The sequence below is a fragment of the Elephas maximus genome, chromosome 21, assembly GCF_024166365.1.
Source record: "Elephas maximus indicus isolate mEleMax1 chromosome 21, mEleMax1 primary haplotype, whole genome shotgun sequence".
NCBI classification, from domain to species: Eukaryota; Metazoa; Chordata; class Mammalia; order Proboscidea; family Elephantidae; genus Elephas; species Elephas maximus.
The window spans coordinates 35,548,715-35,564,571 of record NC_064839.1 but is presented as its reverse complement, the minus strand read 5'-3'; the positions used below and the strand labels follow the sequence as shown (position 1 = coordinate 35,564,571).

Sequence of the window (15,857 nt, the reverse complement as noted above, 5' to 3'; positions counted from 1 at the left end):
TAGCTCAAGACACTACAGCCCAAAGGCAATAAATCCTTGCATTTTCTATAAAGATTCTCCCGCCTAAGAGATATCAACCACAAAAACCACACACATATGCCATCAGTGTATTGAGCTGATGACAGTTTTAGAAATCAAATTCCAAGTGACACCCAACGTAGGCAGAAGGCTTAGAACAGAATCCTCAGGTAGGGAAGAAGGGAGTTGCAGAGTAAGCATTTATGGGAGTAATTCCTCCACACGTTAGCCATGTGTATCACAGATAATGTCAGGTCATGTGTTGGCATCAGTTGGCCAGAAGTTAGTTTAGCATCAGTGGTGATCAAGACCTTCATTCCCCTGTCACTGAGGCATAGCTTAACTAGAGCTATGGGGATGAACTGGAGCAGCTCCAAACTTTCTGTAACCCCATGATTTGTCAAGGTGTTTAAGCAGACTAAATGAGACAGGTAAAAGAGTGAGTACTTTCTGATTCAAATAAAGATAACTGGAGGTAGAACAGAAAAAACACTTGTAACTAGCTAAGTGCCAGCTGTAGGCCTTGGGTGTCTTACCATCAGGAGGCACAGATTCCGGAAGGCAAAGCAAACGTGTGAAGCAGTCCATGGGCAGGCGTGTGCCCCTTCTAAACAGGGAGCACTCCTCAGCTGTAGCTGAGAGGTGGCCTCATGGGAATGCAGGCCCAGCATTACACTAACCTTTCAGAAACCAGAAAGCTCAATTTTTACTCCTGAGTTTTAAGTGCTAACAGCTGACCAAACCAAACCCTTGCAGGCCAGGTCTTCATAGTTTACAGATTTTGATCTGGAGGCTGGACAATAGAACTGTCCACGTTCCTTAAACACCTCAGCCAAACCTGAGGTCTCAGGGGGAAAGGGGTCCTGCAAACCCCACTGTGAGAACAGGCCTGAGATGACTCCCTGCTCTGCTTACTAGAGAAGAGAGAAGCTGAGAGAGAAAACCAGACGGTCTTTTTATCAGAAGCAAGAGTGGACTTCTAAGAGCCCTAGGCAAAAGTCAAAGATGAGAACACTCAGGGGCTCCAGAAGGGAAAAGGATTTATTAGACCATTTCCAGGACAGGAACCCAGGGGCAGTGGCTGGGCTCAGTGTTGTCACATTCAGAGGGAAGACAAGGGAGCAGTGAAACCCAGCTAACTGCGGCCTTCGCGCATTCTCACCTACATAGCTTTGTGCTCACAAAGACTGTCTCCTCCTCCTGCAAGAACGACATGAGGCCCTGGATGCACATTGAGGGGGATCTTTGTAGGCAGTGTGGGCTGGGGACCCAGGGGCATCAGCCAGTCTGTTCTCCAGTTCAACTTGGGTCTAAATGGGGGGCAGGGCTGGCAAGCCACCCTAAAGGGTTTGCTGCACCCACCCCACAACAGGGCCGTTCCCACTCCTTGATGCCTCCAGGTGATTTTATTTTTTATTTATAAACAAGACAAAAATCCAAGCAGCATTAATTTAGGGGAACACAAAGGTTTTAAAAAAAAAAGACATGGGCAGGAACAGGAGTTGGTGAGCATCCAGAAGAGAAGGAGGAGTAAGAGCCAGGATTCCACTGTGAGCCAAATGTGCTTTGTAGCGTCTCTGTGGCTAAGGAGGCCCTTCCTGCCTGCTCCCTGCTGGCAACCAGGCAGCAGAGGGGACGCTGTAGTGACTTTAGGACAGCTCTGGAGCTCTGTCTGGCCACCAACGTGAGCACTGTGGATTTGCCCCGATCAACCTCCCACCTTCATTATCACCCAAGTGAAGAAGCTTTTAACTCTCTTGTCCAAAGTCCTCTGAGAACTTCTTCACTTTCAGAAGATCGTCTGCATTCACAGTGGGCCGGGTGGTGGCCAAAGACCGGAGCATGTCGGACTGCAAGACACGAGTAGACAGCTGAGGAGGGGCTGAGCACCCGGTCCTCAGCCTCCCCTTGTCTCAGACCCATGCAGTTTAGGGTTGGAAGAGGCCTGACTTTGAGGTTACCCAGATGCCCTCCCCTAAATGCAAAACTCCCTACAGTTGTCCACTTCTGCTTGAATGGCCCCTGTGACAGGCATTCTGCCTCTGCCAGGCAACCCATGTCATTTCCAGATGGGCCTATTTCTGATCTGAGAGAAGCTAAGCAGCCCATCATCACCATTAGCAGCTCTTTCTTAGCTACACGCCCACCCCACCAATCATAATGGCAGACACCTGGCAGAACAGGCGAGACAGTTGACAAAACTAAGGTAACAGAGGGGACAAGACTATTCAGGTGAGTGGCTGCCTTTGGACTATATCAAATCAAATCACACTGACATATATTTACTGGTCTCTTCCGTGTGCAAAATAAGCCAAACCCATGGCATGATGCAGTCGCATAATCTGATCTTTACTCTTTTTGCTGAAGAAAATAAAACACTAACTGCTACATCCTGGGTCCTCACTGAGTCTAATGGCAGTAGCCCCAGCTACCCAGAGCCACAAACGCCATTCTCTGTTTAGGAGAAGGCACAGCAGCCCAGGACAGCAAAGCAGAGAAGCTTATTTTTATCCTAGGACCCAAGCTCCAATTTTCTGGGCTCTGTGCAGTCCTCTCTCCCAGTTGGTTACTTACCATGCAAACCACAGGCTCTAAGAGTTTGTCACTAGGGACATCCATCCAAGTCATCTCCATGGCCCCCAGGTCCCCTGGTGAACATGGGGTCAGGAGGTCATCAATCATAATGCTAGGGTTGGTGCGGGAAGGGCCACAGACCTGAAAGCAAAAGGGAGTTTGGCTGGAGTGGCTACCAATCAGTGTTTGGGGGTAGGGACAGAAAGCCTCAGATTTCTGAATCCTAAAGAGAAGGTAATGGTTGGTATGAACGCCTGGGTTTCTGGGCCATCTAGGTGATCAGAGGTTTGAGGAGGGATAGGCCCTACTAAAGCTCTTAGGCTGAGTAGTCAATGTGACTCAAGGTCTGAGTTCAGAGGTTCATTATCAGCATGTTGCTCCAGTCACTGTCTCCAGAATCTGTCTGTAGCCCCAGATACCTTGATACCCTCCTCATTAACTCCACTGAATCTCAGTACAATGCAGGGATACCAAAGATGTTTTTCCAACCAATTCTGCTCCATTGGCAACATTTCTCCAAATATCCTCAAGGCTCATTCCCTTACATCCCTCAAGTGTTGCCCACCCCACTCCACACATCGGCAAGCCCCAACCTCCCTTCACCTGCTCTATTTCCCCGCTCACCGCCCTCTAAGACACTAGTGTTTTGTTTATTATCTGTCTCTCCCCACCAGGAAGAGGGCTGCTAGAGGGCAGGGACTTTTGTCTTTTGTGGCCACTCATGTCTCCCTAGCGCCTAGAAAAGTGCCAGGCACATAGTAGGACCCATAACAGACACTCAACAAAGAACTGCTGAATAATGGATGAGTCCTTACCATCTGTAATTTTATATCCAACACTTTTCAAACATTAGGTGTCCACCATGCACAGAAAGCAGAGCTGACTGGAGGCTGCAGAGGACAGCACCCCATCCTCTAGACATGCACAATCTGAGATGGCCGCACTTGGGCAGGAAGAGCTGCAAGGAGGGCGAGAGTGTGTGCAAGCCCCCTGGAGCGAGGGCTTGCTTTGCATTTGCCCTTGGTTCTCTAGGAGACTGGGAATGTGTCACCTAAGCAGCCAGGCAACAGGGCCAGGGAGCTGACAAAGAAAACCAATTGCCCTCCTTTCCTGTGACAGTTTCCAAGCACCTCCTTGCCGGCCTACTCACCTTTTTGAAGTGTGTTGCCGACTGTACTTTTCTAACGGGCTGCATGAGGCAGTCCCGCACAATGATGCTGATGTCTGCGCCCGAGTAGCCTTCCGTCTTCCGGGCCAGTTCCTGGATGTTGGCATCCGTGAGGTTGTGGGGAGTGCTCCCCAAATGCAACCGGAACATCTGGGCCCGGGCAGCTTCCTCTGGCAACGGGATGTAAATCCGCTTTTCAAACCTAGGGAGCCAAGCACACGGCAGAAATTGAAAGCAGGTGATGGAATGGTATCAATGGAAAGGGGAGGCATGGAGATTTTAGATTCTACAGAAGTGAGATGACTTTATGGGCCAGTGATGCCAAGCAGCATGGCCCTAAAGCAGACTTCACAAAGGGCTCTATTCCTCATACAGACATGGAGAAGCCTCGGGAAATGGTTTAGGCTGCAGCCAAAGGGCTGCCTGGAGCAGGTGGACTGTGGCTGAAGAAAGACTTCAGCCCCTAGCACCTGCTGGGAAAGACTCACCTCCTTCTAATAGCTGAATCCAGTACCCATGGGATATTTGTGGCACCAAGAACCAGAGTCCCATCATTGTTATTCCCCACCCCTGTGCAGAAAGGGAAACAAAGATGTTGACTCTGAAAATACCTTCCACGATCAGTTAGAACCTTTGGGGAAGAACCTCAGGAGCTTCGTGTGTCCATGACCTAAAGCCACCACTGGCAGAGGTTCCAACTAAAATTAAGCCATGTGCTAGCCTGGAAGTTGCTGGGGATGAAGGGACCTATGACCCTGCTATGACAGGATGGACAGAAAGGCAGCCGGCAAAGGCCTCTGGAACCTCTCATCATGAAAGCCCATCTAAGATGGAGCCCTTCAAAGATGGAGCTGAGAATCTTCCCCTCCATTCTATGGGTGATCAAATTGAGCCACAACTAAATAATGAAGCCCTAGGCTGGCTTGAAGTGGAACGAGAACCAACGCAGCAACCCAGGGCTAGCACTCACCCTGCATCTGGACCAAGAACTCTGTTTTGATCCTTCGGGCAGCCTCACTCTCATTTTCATTTCGGGATCCACAGAGGGAATCCACCTCATCGATGAAGATGATGGAGGGCTTGTGCTGCCTGGCCAGCTCAAACAGATTCTTTACTAGCCTGTGCAGGTGAGAATGGGATTGGGATCTGGACACTCACATGCCCACCCAGGGTCTCAGTCACCACCTCTCTCCTCTTGCCCTTCCCACAAGGAGACTGAGACCATGGTCATGCTTGGATTTCAGAAAAAACGGTGGTAACAAATCCTCTGGCAGCACTGTACCAAGGAGAAGAGCAAGCCGTGGTGTCAGCTCCAATCTTGGTAGCCATAGTCATTAGCTCTAGACTTAGGACAAGTCCCTTCCCTTCCTCTGAGTCTCAGTTTCGTCATCTGCAAAATGGGAGTTGGTGTAGGGAATAAATTAACTAAAGTGTAATGAAGTGCCCCGACAGGGGATTCTCAACTAATAATTAATGTCAGTTCCTTCTCCTTCCCTTCTGGAGTACTTTCTTTCTTCCAAAGTCCTTTCAATTGGCTTGTCAAGACAATGCCCCATTCAATAAGCTAGCAAGACATCATTCTCCTGGCTACTTCTCCCTGAATATCCACCAGCAGCTACTCTGGAAGGCGACTCTGAGGCACAGGGAAACTGCAGCGCTAGTGGCTGGTGGGGCCCCAGAGGGCAAGACCTGATGGCTGACTTACTTCTCACTCTCTCCCAACCACTTAGACATCAAATCTGAGGAGGACACAGAGAAGAAGGTGGTGTTATTGGCCTCTGTTGCCACAGCTTTGGCCAGATAGGATTTCCCTGTGCCAGGGGGTCCAAAGAGCAGTATTCCTCGCCAAGGGGTACGCTTGCCTACAATAAAGAATAAACCAAAGTGAGCTGCTTTCTGATCAGGGAAAGTGGACAGAAAAAAGCAGAGAATCCTTAGTCACTATAAACACAGTCAGAAATAAAAGGTTCTATAATTGATTGTAGAAGCAAAGGAGTAAAGGCAACTAAGTTACCTGCTGAGAGCTTAGCCCTAGTCGTTGCTAATGACCCCCATGACCTTCTAAAGTGACACTGGCTGTGGTACTGGTTCCTGACCCTGCCCACTTACTGGGATGGTAAATTCAAAGTTTAGTCACAAGGGTTTTTGACATCAGAGAGAAGCCAAGGAATAGAGGATCACAGTCAGCGAGCCCTGGGGCCTCTCTCTTCCTTCTCCTGGGAAGACCAGAGCCCTTACCCTCTCAGGGCGAATGGAGGTGAGCTGCCACCTGCTCCTAGATACCTTCAGAGTGGCTACCTCAGAAGCCTCATATTTTTACATGTGGGCTTAAAGTGGCTCAACTCTCACCTGTGAACAAATGTGGGAATTTAATTGGCAAAATGACAGCTTCTTTAAGGGCCTCCTTAGCCCCCTCTAGCCCAGCCACATCACTCCACCGAATGTTGGGCTTCTCCATCACAACAGCACCTGCAACAGGGAGGCAGAACATTCAACTCCAAGCCTGGCCAGTGAACATGAGCCAATCCACCAGGAGACCCTTGGCATGTCCCCTTCCCATTGCCATGGGGCCTGAGCCTCTTACCCATCAGTTGCTCTTGCAATTTCTTTTTCTCTGGATTATCCCCTTCACTGTCACTATCACTGCTAGGAAAGGAGAGACAAGATGATAAGTTGGCATTTCATTCTGGGAGCAATAGGCCATTGGCACAGAGGCTCTGAGTGAGACCAAGCTCTGGCTACTAGCACAGGGGCAAAGGAACACTTCCTATGCTCAACATCGGGGAGTGGCTGGCAAGTAGGTACCTTGATGACATTAGGGCCACGTTATCAGCAACTCACTTCTGGGCCCCCCCAGGAAACACTCTCATAACCCACCCTTGTTTCTTCATTAAGGAAAGAAGAATAGAGACGTCTGCCCTCTCCAGAATGCTGGGGAGAGAAATGTGTTTTGGCTGCATTTAAACAGCAGCCAGTCAAGCAAATGCAGATGTCATTAGTCTTTCATACAGACTCTCGGGAACAGACAGCTGTGACTCCAAAGTATACCCATTCTTCATTTATCAACGTGGTTAGGTTCCAAAGACCAGGTCATTATGTAAAAATTGGCATTATGCAAAAATGGAGGATGAACACATCAGATCACAAAATGGAAGATAGCTATTTTATTACATTAACTGCCAAATTACATCATTACATAACTGTCAAACCATTGAGAATCACTGCCCAGACAAGTTGACACATAACTATAACCGTCACATCCCAGGTTACTTTTGCCTCGCACCTCAGCGCTACTGTCAGACAAACATCATTAACGCGCAAAATAGATTTTTCACTATTGCCATAAATGCAAAATGTCAAATAATGAGACAGTTGATAAGTGAGGAGTGGGTGTAGTCACATTCCAAAGGACAGGGAAGAGGTAAACATTTAAATGTAAAGGGGAGTGCCTGGGAAAAAGAACACAATAACTAGTCTATTCCAATGGCTGAGTCTTATCCTGAAATAATTTATTTGCCGTCCTCAAAATGGTTTCACCCTTCTTGGAGCTCCTTGGCCACCTGCCCCTTCCCAGGTGTGTTTCTCAGTCTGGGAAATAAAAACAGGAGCATACTCTCCATCAAGGAGGAGAGGGAGGCTCTGCTCACTGAGGCAGCTGACACGCCACCCTACGTTTCTTCATTCCATGACTCTCTCACCTCCAGGATACTGCTGGCCTTTATGTTCTCTGTGGGACTTACATCCACTAGCTGGAATCACCATGGTGGGTGAACCACAGATCCAAGGTGAAAGGCTGTGGAGAGAGCACTGGCTTTGGAATCAGAAACAGAGGCCCTGGAACATTGGGCAGGCTCTCCTGTACTAGCTCTGGCAAATCTCTGCTGCCTCATCTGTCGAGGAAGATGATAACTGTTTAATAATAATAATGATGGATACTCATTTAGTGCTAAGTGCCAAGCAAAAGGAGCCCTGGTGGCACAGTGGTTAATCACTCAGCTGCTAACAGAAAGGTCAGTGGTTAGAACCTACCAGCTGCTCTGAGGGAGAAAGATGTGGCAGTCTGCTTCTGTAAAGATTATTGCCTTGGAAACCCTATGGGGCAGTTCTTCTCTCTCCTATAGGGTCACTATGAGTTAGAATCAACTCGACAGCAATGGGTTTGGTTTTTTGGTTTTTAAGTGTCAAGACTTTTTCTAAGGACATTGTCCAGATCATTTCATTTGCTCCTTACAATAGCTACTAGCATGGAAATTCCATTCTCTCCCCCCTTTTGCAGACAAGGAAACTGGAGGCACAGGGGGGTCATGGCATATGTCCAAGGTGACAAGCTGGAAGTGGTCAACCTAAAGTTCTACCTTGACAGTTTAGCTGCAGAGTCCAGTCTTAACCTCCATGCTGGGCTCCCCATCTCCCCCACCACCAGCTTTTTTATACATTTCCAAAGGGATAATATATATATACACACACACATATATATATTATTTTTAATATATATATTTATTAATACATATTATATATATTTATATATATATGAAAGTATTCTGTTAAGTGCTTAATGAAAGCAGCTGCAAGCATTATTACTATTATGATAACTCCTCATAAGGAAGACACTGTGGAAGTCCAACGCAGCATTAGTTCCAAGAATGACAGTGACACATGAAAAGGGCACATGGATTGGGGACTCCGGGGCTGTCCTAAGCTAGCCAGCCTGTGCTCGGGGCAGTACACACTCCTCCCTCTGCACTTACCCCTTGCCCTCACTCTGGTTCTCTTTGACTGGCTTCTTGCCATGCTTCTCTTTGTTTCGTAGATAATCCTTCAGCTTCTCTGCCCGGTCTAGGTACTGCATGCACTTGGCGCGAATGCTCTCCTTGGCCTTGTCGCTGTGTGCCTCATCTGCAGGAGGGAACCAGAGAGGTATCCTGTGAGCCCTGGTGCCCACCCTCCTTCTGCAGAGACTCCTCGGCAGAGGACCCGAGCATGACTCACACTTGATGGCATGTAGGAAATACTCCACAGCATGCTGGTAGAGCCGAAGTGCCTCCTCGTAGTTCTTGGCTTTATCCTCTTCTGTAGCTTTTGTCACCAGATCAATGGCTTTCTGGAGAGGCAAAACGAAGAGTTCCGTACTCCCGTAGAGGCCCAGAAAGGCCCTGGCAGCAGGAAACACTGATGAGAGATACTGCCAGGACTGTGGATTTGTCAGTCACAGACCAGTATGTCAGCCTACTTTTCCAACATCAACTAACAAGGCCTGGAAAGGGAACTTTAAAAGCTAGTTGTCCCTCTTCACAATAAACACATGCTATTAAAAGCAACTTCCTACTCAGCCCCTGCTCTGGATTTCAGCAAGCAGAAGCCTGATCTAACACCTCAGGTAAGGTCTCAAAGGGAGAGTTCTCAGGACTTTGCATCCTGTGGCCTCAAGGGAAAGAGACACAGTCACAGACAGAGAGCCTAGGATCAGGAAACAGTGGGACAAATAGATTGCTATGCAGCTCAGCACGGAGGCCAGAAAGTGCACTTGGCCTTGAGGACCAGAGAGGAGCTAGCCAGACAGGGAAGTCCTTCATTGACCAGAGGTTTTCTATGGGATCGATTTAAAGGGACTTTTACTTCCTTCTACTGGCCTAAGTCAACTTGCTTCTCTAGGCTGAAGAGAGAAAACAGTTGTCCTAAAGACAGGTACCTAAGGAGGGGATGCTTGGGCACAGAGTTCACTATACCAGTAGTTCCAGTAAGGAAAGTGTTTGGTTATAGCTGAGACAAATATGTGCTGCTAATTGAGGGGCACTGTCCTCTGGAACCTTCTAAGAACTCAGAGTGAGTGAGTGAGTCTCTGTGAATCTTATAAATTCTGCAGGCCTGTGCCCCAGTCTGAACGAAAAGCATACTGGCTCTTTTCAGGCAGCTGCCCACACCCACATACCCACTTTTAGAAACTGCAGCTTCTCGAACCAGAAGCATTACCAGAAATTACCATCCTCTGTCAGATACAGCTCTGTTCCCCCGGCGTATACCCAGAACCCCATCCACAGTAAACAATAAACCTCCTGGCCAGCTTCTTGCGGGGCCGGGGCATTTGTGAAGTCCTTCCTTATTTGAAGGTAAGATGTCTCAGAAGGACATGGACTACAACACTAACAGACGGGGGGTAAATTAGGCCAAGCTGATGGCAAATGAACTCCAGACTAAAGAGATGAGAAAAAGGTGTAAAAGAGTATTGGCTCCTACCTTCAAGTTTCAGCTCCCTCCTCTACCTACAAATAGAAATTGGCTAGGAGCCCTGGACCTTCTTGGATGATTGGCTTACATACAAGCTTCACTTATCTAGTCTCTCTCCCCCGGAGAGCCCTTTAGATAAGACATGAGGCAGTGCTCCTGCCCCTGGTGGCTTCTCTTCTCCAGAATAAACACCCCCAGCTCCTTGGACTTTTTCCTTCCCTAGCTTCTATGTTGTTATTGTTGTTGTTAGTTGCCATGAGTCAATTCCAACTCATGGTGACCCCGTGTGTGCAGAGCAGAACCGTTCCACAGGGTTTTCAAGCCTGTGACATTTCAGAAGCAGATCACAGGCCTGTCTTCTGAGGCACCTCTGGGTTTGTTTGAACCACCAATCTTTCAGCTGGTAGTATAGTGCTTAACCATTTGCACATCCAGGGACACCCAAGCGTCCCTAGTCCTTTTGAAAGGTGAGGCCCAGAACAATACTAGGAGGTGGAGCACAGCAGGCCTGGCCCATGCCCTCCCTCCTTCAAAATACTCAATTAATACACCTAAGAGTACATTAGATTTTTCTGGCAATCACATGCAGTTTTTCCATATGCAGGAGGCTTTACCTTCAATTTGGAGAGGAAGAGCTTTGTATAACAGTATAGTAAGGTGACAAACAATACTGCCAGTCCTGCCACACTTCTAGTAACACGTATGGTGAAGAATTAAGGAAGAAAGTAAAGATGTGCTAACAAAGAGGTTGGCAAACTTCTGTAAAGGGCCAGACAGTAAACATTTTAGACTTTGCCAGCCATATGTTCTCTGTCACCATTACTCAACTCTGCTATTGTAGTGCAAAAGCAGCCACAGAAAGTATAAAAAGGAATGAGCGCTGTTGTGCCCCAAGGACACTTCATTCACAGATATGGAAACGTGAATTTCATGACTTTCACGTGTCATAAAATAATCTATTTTTTCAACCATTTAGAAATGTAGGAACCTACAACATGGATAAATCTTAAACATTATGCCAAGTGAATGAAGTCAGTCACAAAGCGTTATATATTATATGATCCCATTTACATAAAATGTCCAGAATAGGCAAAAATATACCAACAGAAAGTAGATTAGGAGTTGCCTAGGGCCAGGAGGGTTGTGGGGATGGGGAGTGTTAGCTAAGGGATGCTGGGTTTCTTTTAGGCTGATGAAAATGTTCTAGAACTGACTGTGGTGATGGTTGCACATATCTAGGAATATACCAAAAGCCACTGAACTAGACACTAAATGGATGAATTGTATGGTAAGTGAATTATATCTTAACAAAGCTGTTTTTAAAAATGTAAAAACCATTCTTAGCTCACAGGCCATACAAAAACTGGCTGGGCAGGCTGGATCTGGCCCGAAGACTGGAGTTTGCCCAGTCTTGTGATAAGGTATTAGAGCTCTATGGTTGGGATCTGGCTTTGTACCCCAGCTAACTCCTGGCCTAATACTGCACTTAATTCCATGCCTCCATTCCCACTTTTTCCTCCCCCCACATACGGGAATGCTACCATCCTTGATGCTCTGGCCAAATGCCCCCTCTTCTATGAAGTCTTGTCTAACACCCCCAAGCACTTCCTCATCACACACTGAGCACTAACAATGTACCAGACACTGTGTTACGAATGTTTGAACTGAAGTACTCAATCCAGACCCATTCTCACAACAACCCTATGAATTATGGTACTCCCATCTCCATTTCACAGACAAGGAAAAGCAAGATTCCAAGATCAAATAAACCAGTCCAAGGTCACATGCTACTGAGTGGCGGGGCAGATTCAAACCCAGGTCTGGAGGCTAAGCGTGTTTATGTTTTATGGCCCTGCAGGACTGGCAGCACCAGGTGAATGGGTCAGCCATTCATCCAAGTGCTGCCACCCCAGCAGCGCCCTGCACCACCAGAAGAGAAGTCGGAGACCAGGCAAGAAGCTGGGGCTCCTTCGAAGTGGGGCAGAGGGGCTTCCAGGACCCGGGGCAGAAGGTGGGAGTGAGCATCACCAGAGCGACTAGCCGGAACCAGGGCCGGAGATTGCCCTGGAGGGGCCTGTGGGCCCAGTGATCAAAACGACGGTACCGGGGCGCCGGATGCACGTAGCGGCCTCGGGGCTCGGCCCAGCCAGGGCCGGGGTGGACTGGGAAGGGAAGGCGCCCGTCGGCTCCTATCACGTGAACACAGACCGGGAGGAGCGGGAGGCGCAGACTGCCGGAGCGGGGCTGAGGCCGCAAGGCCCAGGCTTCGGGGGCGGCCGCCGGCCTGCCCGATTCCGCGGCCCGCAGGCCCCGCCGCGCCGAGGTACCTGGAGAGTTGACGTTGTCATTTCATCTCCTGGGTCCGCCCCACACCCCGCGGTGCTGCTTGCGGCCTCAGTTCGGGCCCGGAGAGCCCAGGTGCTGGGTCCGGCACAGGGAACCGGGGGGGTTGGGGCCGAGAGCTGGCAGGTCTGCCGCTCGCACCGGAGCCGAGTCCCACGGCAAGCGAGGAGCGCGGCCAGAGCGGTCGGGCCCGAGGCGCGCTGCTGCCCCTGGAGGCCTCGGCCGGTACTACAGGGACCGCTCCCCGCTGTGGTCGATTGGCCACCCCGCAGCTAGGCGAGGACTGGGCGGGACAGGGGGCGTGTCAGGGCGGGGTGGGCCTAGTAGGGGGAGGGCTGGGGCGGGGCCTGGGATAGGGGGGTGGGACCAATGCCTAGGTGAGCGAGGCGAGACCAAGGGCCGAAGTATCTGAACCCCATTTCCAATAAAATTTTTGGAACAGGTATGGCTAGAATGCTCCTTAGAAGCAAGAATGACGAGACATCATCTATTTTACGTTGGTTGTGTTATCAGGAGGGAGCAATTGTTGGAGAAAAGCATCATGCTTGGGAAAATAACAGGGTCAGTGAAAAAGAGGAAGCCTCTCAACAAGATTGACAAAGTGGCTGCAACAGTGGGCTCAGACCTAACAGTTGTATAGATGGGGCAGGACAGGCAACACTTCTTTCTGTTATACATAGAGTCGCTAAGAGTCGGAACCCACTCATGGGCACCGACGGAGAAGTTTACTCGCACAGTAAACCTAACTTCCCAGAGCTTTGGTCTCATCTTTTGTGTGTGTGTGTGTGTGTGTGTGTGTGTGTGTGTGTGTGTGTGCTTTAAGTGAAAGTTTATAAATCAAGTCAGTCTCCCGTACAAAAATTTGTATATACCTTGCTATATACTCGTTTGCACTGGTTTTTTTTTTTTTTTTATATACTCGTAGTTGATCTCCCCCTGGTGAGACAGCACACTCCTTCCCTCCACTCCCTATTTTCATGTCCATTCGGCCAGCTTCTGACCCCCTCTGCCCTCTCATCTCCCCTCCAGACAGGAGCTGCTCACATAGTCTCATGTGTCTACTTGATCCAAGATGCTCACTTCTCACCAGTATCATTTTCTATCCCATATTCCAGTCCAATCCCTGTCTGAAGAGTTGGCTTTGGGAATGGTTCCTGTCTTGGGCTAACAGAAGGTCTGGGGACCATGACCTCCGGGGTCCTTCTAGTCTCAGTCAGACCATTAAATCTGGTCTTTTTATGAGAATTTGAGGTCTGCATCCCACTGCTCTCCTGCACCCTCAGGGGTTCTCTGTTGTGTTCCCTGTCAGGCAGTCATCGGTTGTAGCCGGGCACCATCTAGTTCTTCTGGTCTCAGGCTGATGTAGTCTTTGGTTTATGTGGCCTTTCTGTCTCTTGGGCTCATAATTACCTTGTGTCTTTGGTATTCTTCATTCTCCTTTGATCCAGGTAGGTTGAGACCAATTGATGCATCTTAGATGGCTGCTTGCTAGCGTTTAAGACCCCAGCCTGTGTAAAGGACCCAGAGAGGCCACTGGTGGATTTCATGAAACTGAACAAAGCCTAGATTGCTGGAGCAGAAAATAAGGTGAAGTCTGATGTGAACTGGTGCTGGGGAGGTGGGCAGGTGCCAAGACATTTGGCTATAGTAAAGATTTTGGGTTTTATCCTAAAAACAATGATAAACCATATTTTAAATAAGTTTTTTTTGTTTTGTTTTGTCATTTTGCATTTTGGATAGAGGACTCTAAACCTAGTATAGAGAGCAGATTGGAAGGAGAGGTGAACTATTGCAATATGAAGCTGTTGGCATAGTCCAGAAGAGTAAGGGAAGCTTGGGCCAGGGGGAGGGCTATGGAGAAATGTATGCAGAGAGGAGAGGTTTGGAAGGCAAACAATAAACACTTAGAAATGGATTAGATACAGGGCATGAAGGGCAGGAGGGGTCAAGGATGACTCCTGGGTTTCTGGCTTTGGCAGGTGGACGGATGGTGGTGCTACTGAGATAGAGAACACTGAACAAAGGCCAGGTTTGAGAGATGGTGGGTGAAGATCTTGAATGTGAGGTGCTTTTGAAATATCCCTGTAAAAACAAGTGTCAGCTGGATATACTGCATCAGAAACTCAGAAGATGAGGGCTGGAGGTTCACATCTGCGAGACATCTGGATACGAGTAGGAATGGAAGCTATGTGAGTGAGAACTCTTAGGGAAGACTAGCGTGTAGGGTGAGGGGAGGAGTGAGCTTTAAAGTTTGTTGGCCAACCAGGGGAGGGTGAGCTTGCAAAAGAAGCTCAGAAAGAGAGCTGGAGAGGTAGGCCAGAAGAGTGTCTTGGTAGTCAGGGGAGGAGTGTCTCAGGGGGAGGATTGTTGATAAGGAGGTAAGGGACAGAAGTACCTAATGCAGCTGAGAAGGAGGCAATGATATGGAAGACCCCAATGACCTCAGCCTGGGAAGTTTCAGTGAAGTGATGGAGGCAGAAGCCATATTACAGTAGGCTTCTTGGAGAAACGGCTGATTTCAGGCCTGGAGCAGGAAAGTACAAGATGAGTCTTTGTTGTGCCAGAAATAAATGTTTAAAGAATGATGGGTCCATATCAAAAGGACACAGTAGCCAGTTTGAAGAGGATCCCCCTGGCTAAATCTAGAATTCTTTTGGGATATAAAAATAAATATATTGTTAATCCCATTTAAAATTGTTAACCAATTAAAAAATAGGAATCCAAGAATCTTTAACATCAATCAATCAATCAATAAATGTGTGGGGGAGGGGGAGAGGAAATTCTTACTTACAATAGAATGCTAACTGATAAATGTAGAAGGAATGATAGTAATAGTCACCATCTGGTAACCATCACAATGGTAGACAATACAGGTAAACCTACTGCTGTCGAGTCGATTCCAGACTCACAGCCACTCTATAGACAGAGTAGAACTGCCCCATAGGGTTTCCAAGGTTGTAAATCTTTACGGAAGCAGACTGCCACATCTTTCTCCTGCAGAGCAGTTGGTGGGTTTGAACCACCGACCTTTCAGTTAGCAGCCAAGGGCTTTAACCACTGTGCCACCAGGGTTCTATATCAACGGAGGCTAAGGCTAGTGGGTGGAGGTCTGATGAAGAACAGCATACTGGCATAGTATCAAAATACCTACACCACAAAAATGCTAATCAAATACACAGGGAAAAATGGTAGAGACACTAACTTGACTAGGTGATCAAAGTTAGCATCACCAGTGTGGGATGAGGTGACATACTCTGAGAAGGGCACAGCATCACTTCTTTGGTATTCTTGCCCAGAATTCCTGACCTGATCTATAATGAGGTCATATGGGATGGAACCAGGCAGAGGGTCATCCTGCAGAACGAAAGACCTAAGCTCGGTAAGATTGTCAAGGACATGAGAATTCGAAAAAAGACCGGGTCGCTGCTCCAGACTGAAGAAACTGATGAGGTATGACAACCAAATGCAACATGTGGCACTGGATAGGATTCTGGACCAGAAAGGAAAAAGGGACATTGTTGGGATGGTT

The 15,857-nt window shown here is 48.3% G+C and overlaps 1 protein-coding gene across 1 annotated transcript; it reads right to left on the bottom strand.

Moving 5' to 3' along the window:
* Positions 1-1,413: 1,413 nt before the first annotated feature.
* VPS4A (vacuolar protein sorting 4 homolog A) lies at positions 1,414-12,519 on the bottom strand. Its single transcript, XM_049864213.1, has 11 exons — positions 12,313-12,519; positions 8,750-8,861; positions 8,509-8,656; positions 6,345-6,406; positions 6,110-6,229; positions 5,466-5,622; positions 4,731-4,879; positions 4,249-4,330; positions 3,743-3,962; positions 2,593-2,733; positions 1,414-1,868 (listed from the first exon to the last, which is right to left on the bottom strand). The coding sequence occupies exons 1-11, from the start codon at positions 12,331-12,333 to the stop codon at positions 1,767-1,769; spliced, it is 1,314 nt and encodes a 437-aa protein (XP_049720170.1). The 5' UTR covers positions 12,334-12,519; the 3' UTR covers positions 1,414-1,766.
* Between the last annotated feature and the right edge of the window lie 3,338 nt (positions 12,520-15,857).

Excerpts from the sequence above, each read along its gene's own strand:
- VPS4A (XM_049864213.1), bottom strand. The coding sequence starts at position 12,333 with ATGACAACGTCAACTCTCCAG. Across the intron at positions 8,862-12,312 it reads TGACAACGTCAACTCTCCAG|AAAGCCATTGATCTGGTGAC; the intron begins GTACCTCGGCGC and ends TTGCCTCTCCAG. Across the intron at positions 1,869-2,592 it reads TAGAGCCTGTGGTTTGCATG|TCCGACATGCTCCGGTCTTT; the intron begins GTAAGTAACCAA and ends CGTGTCTTGCAG.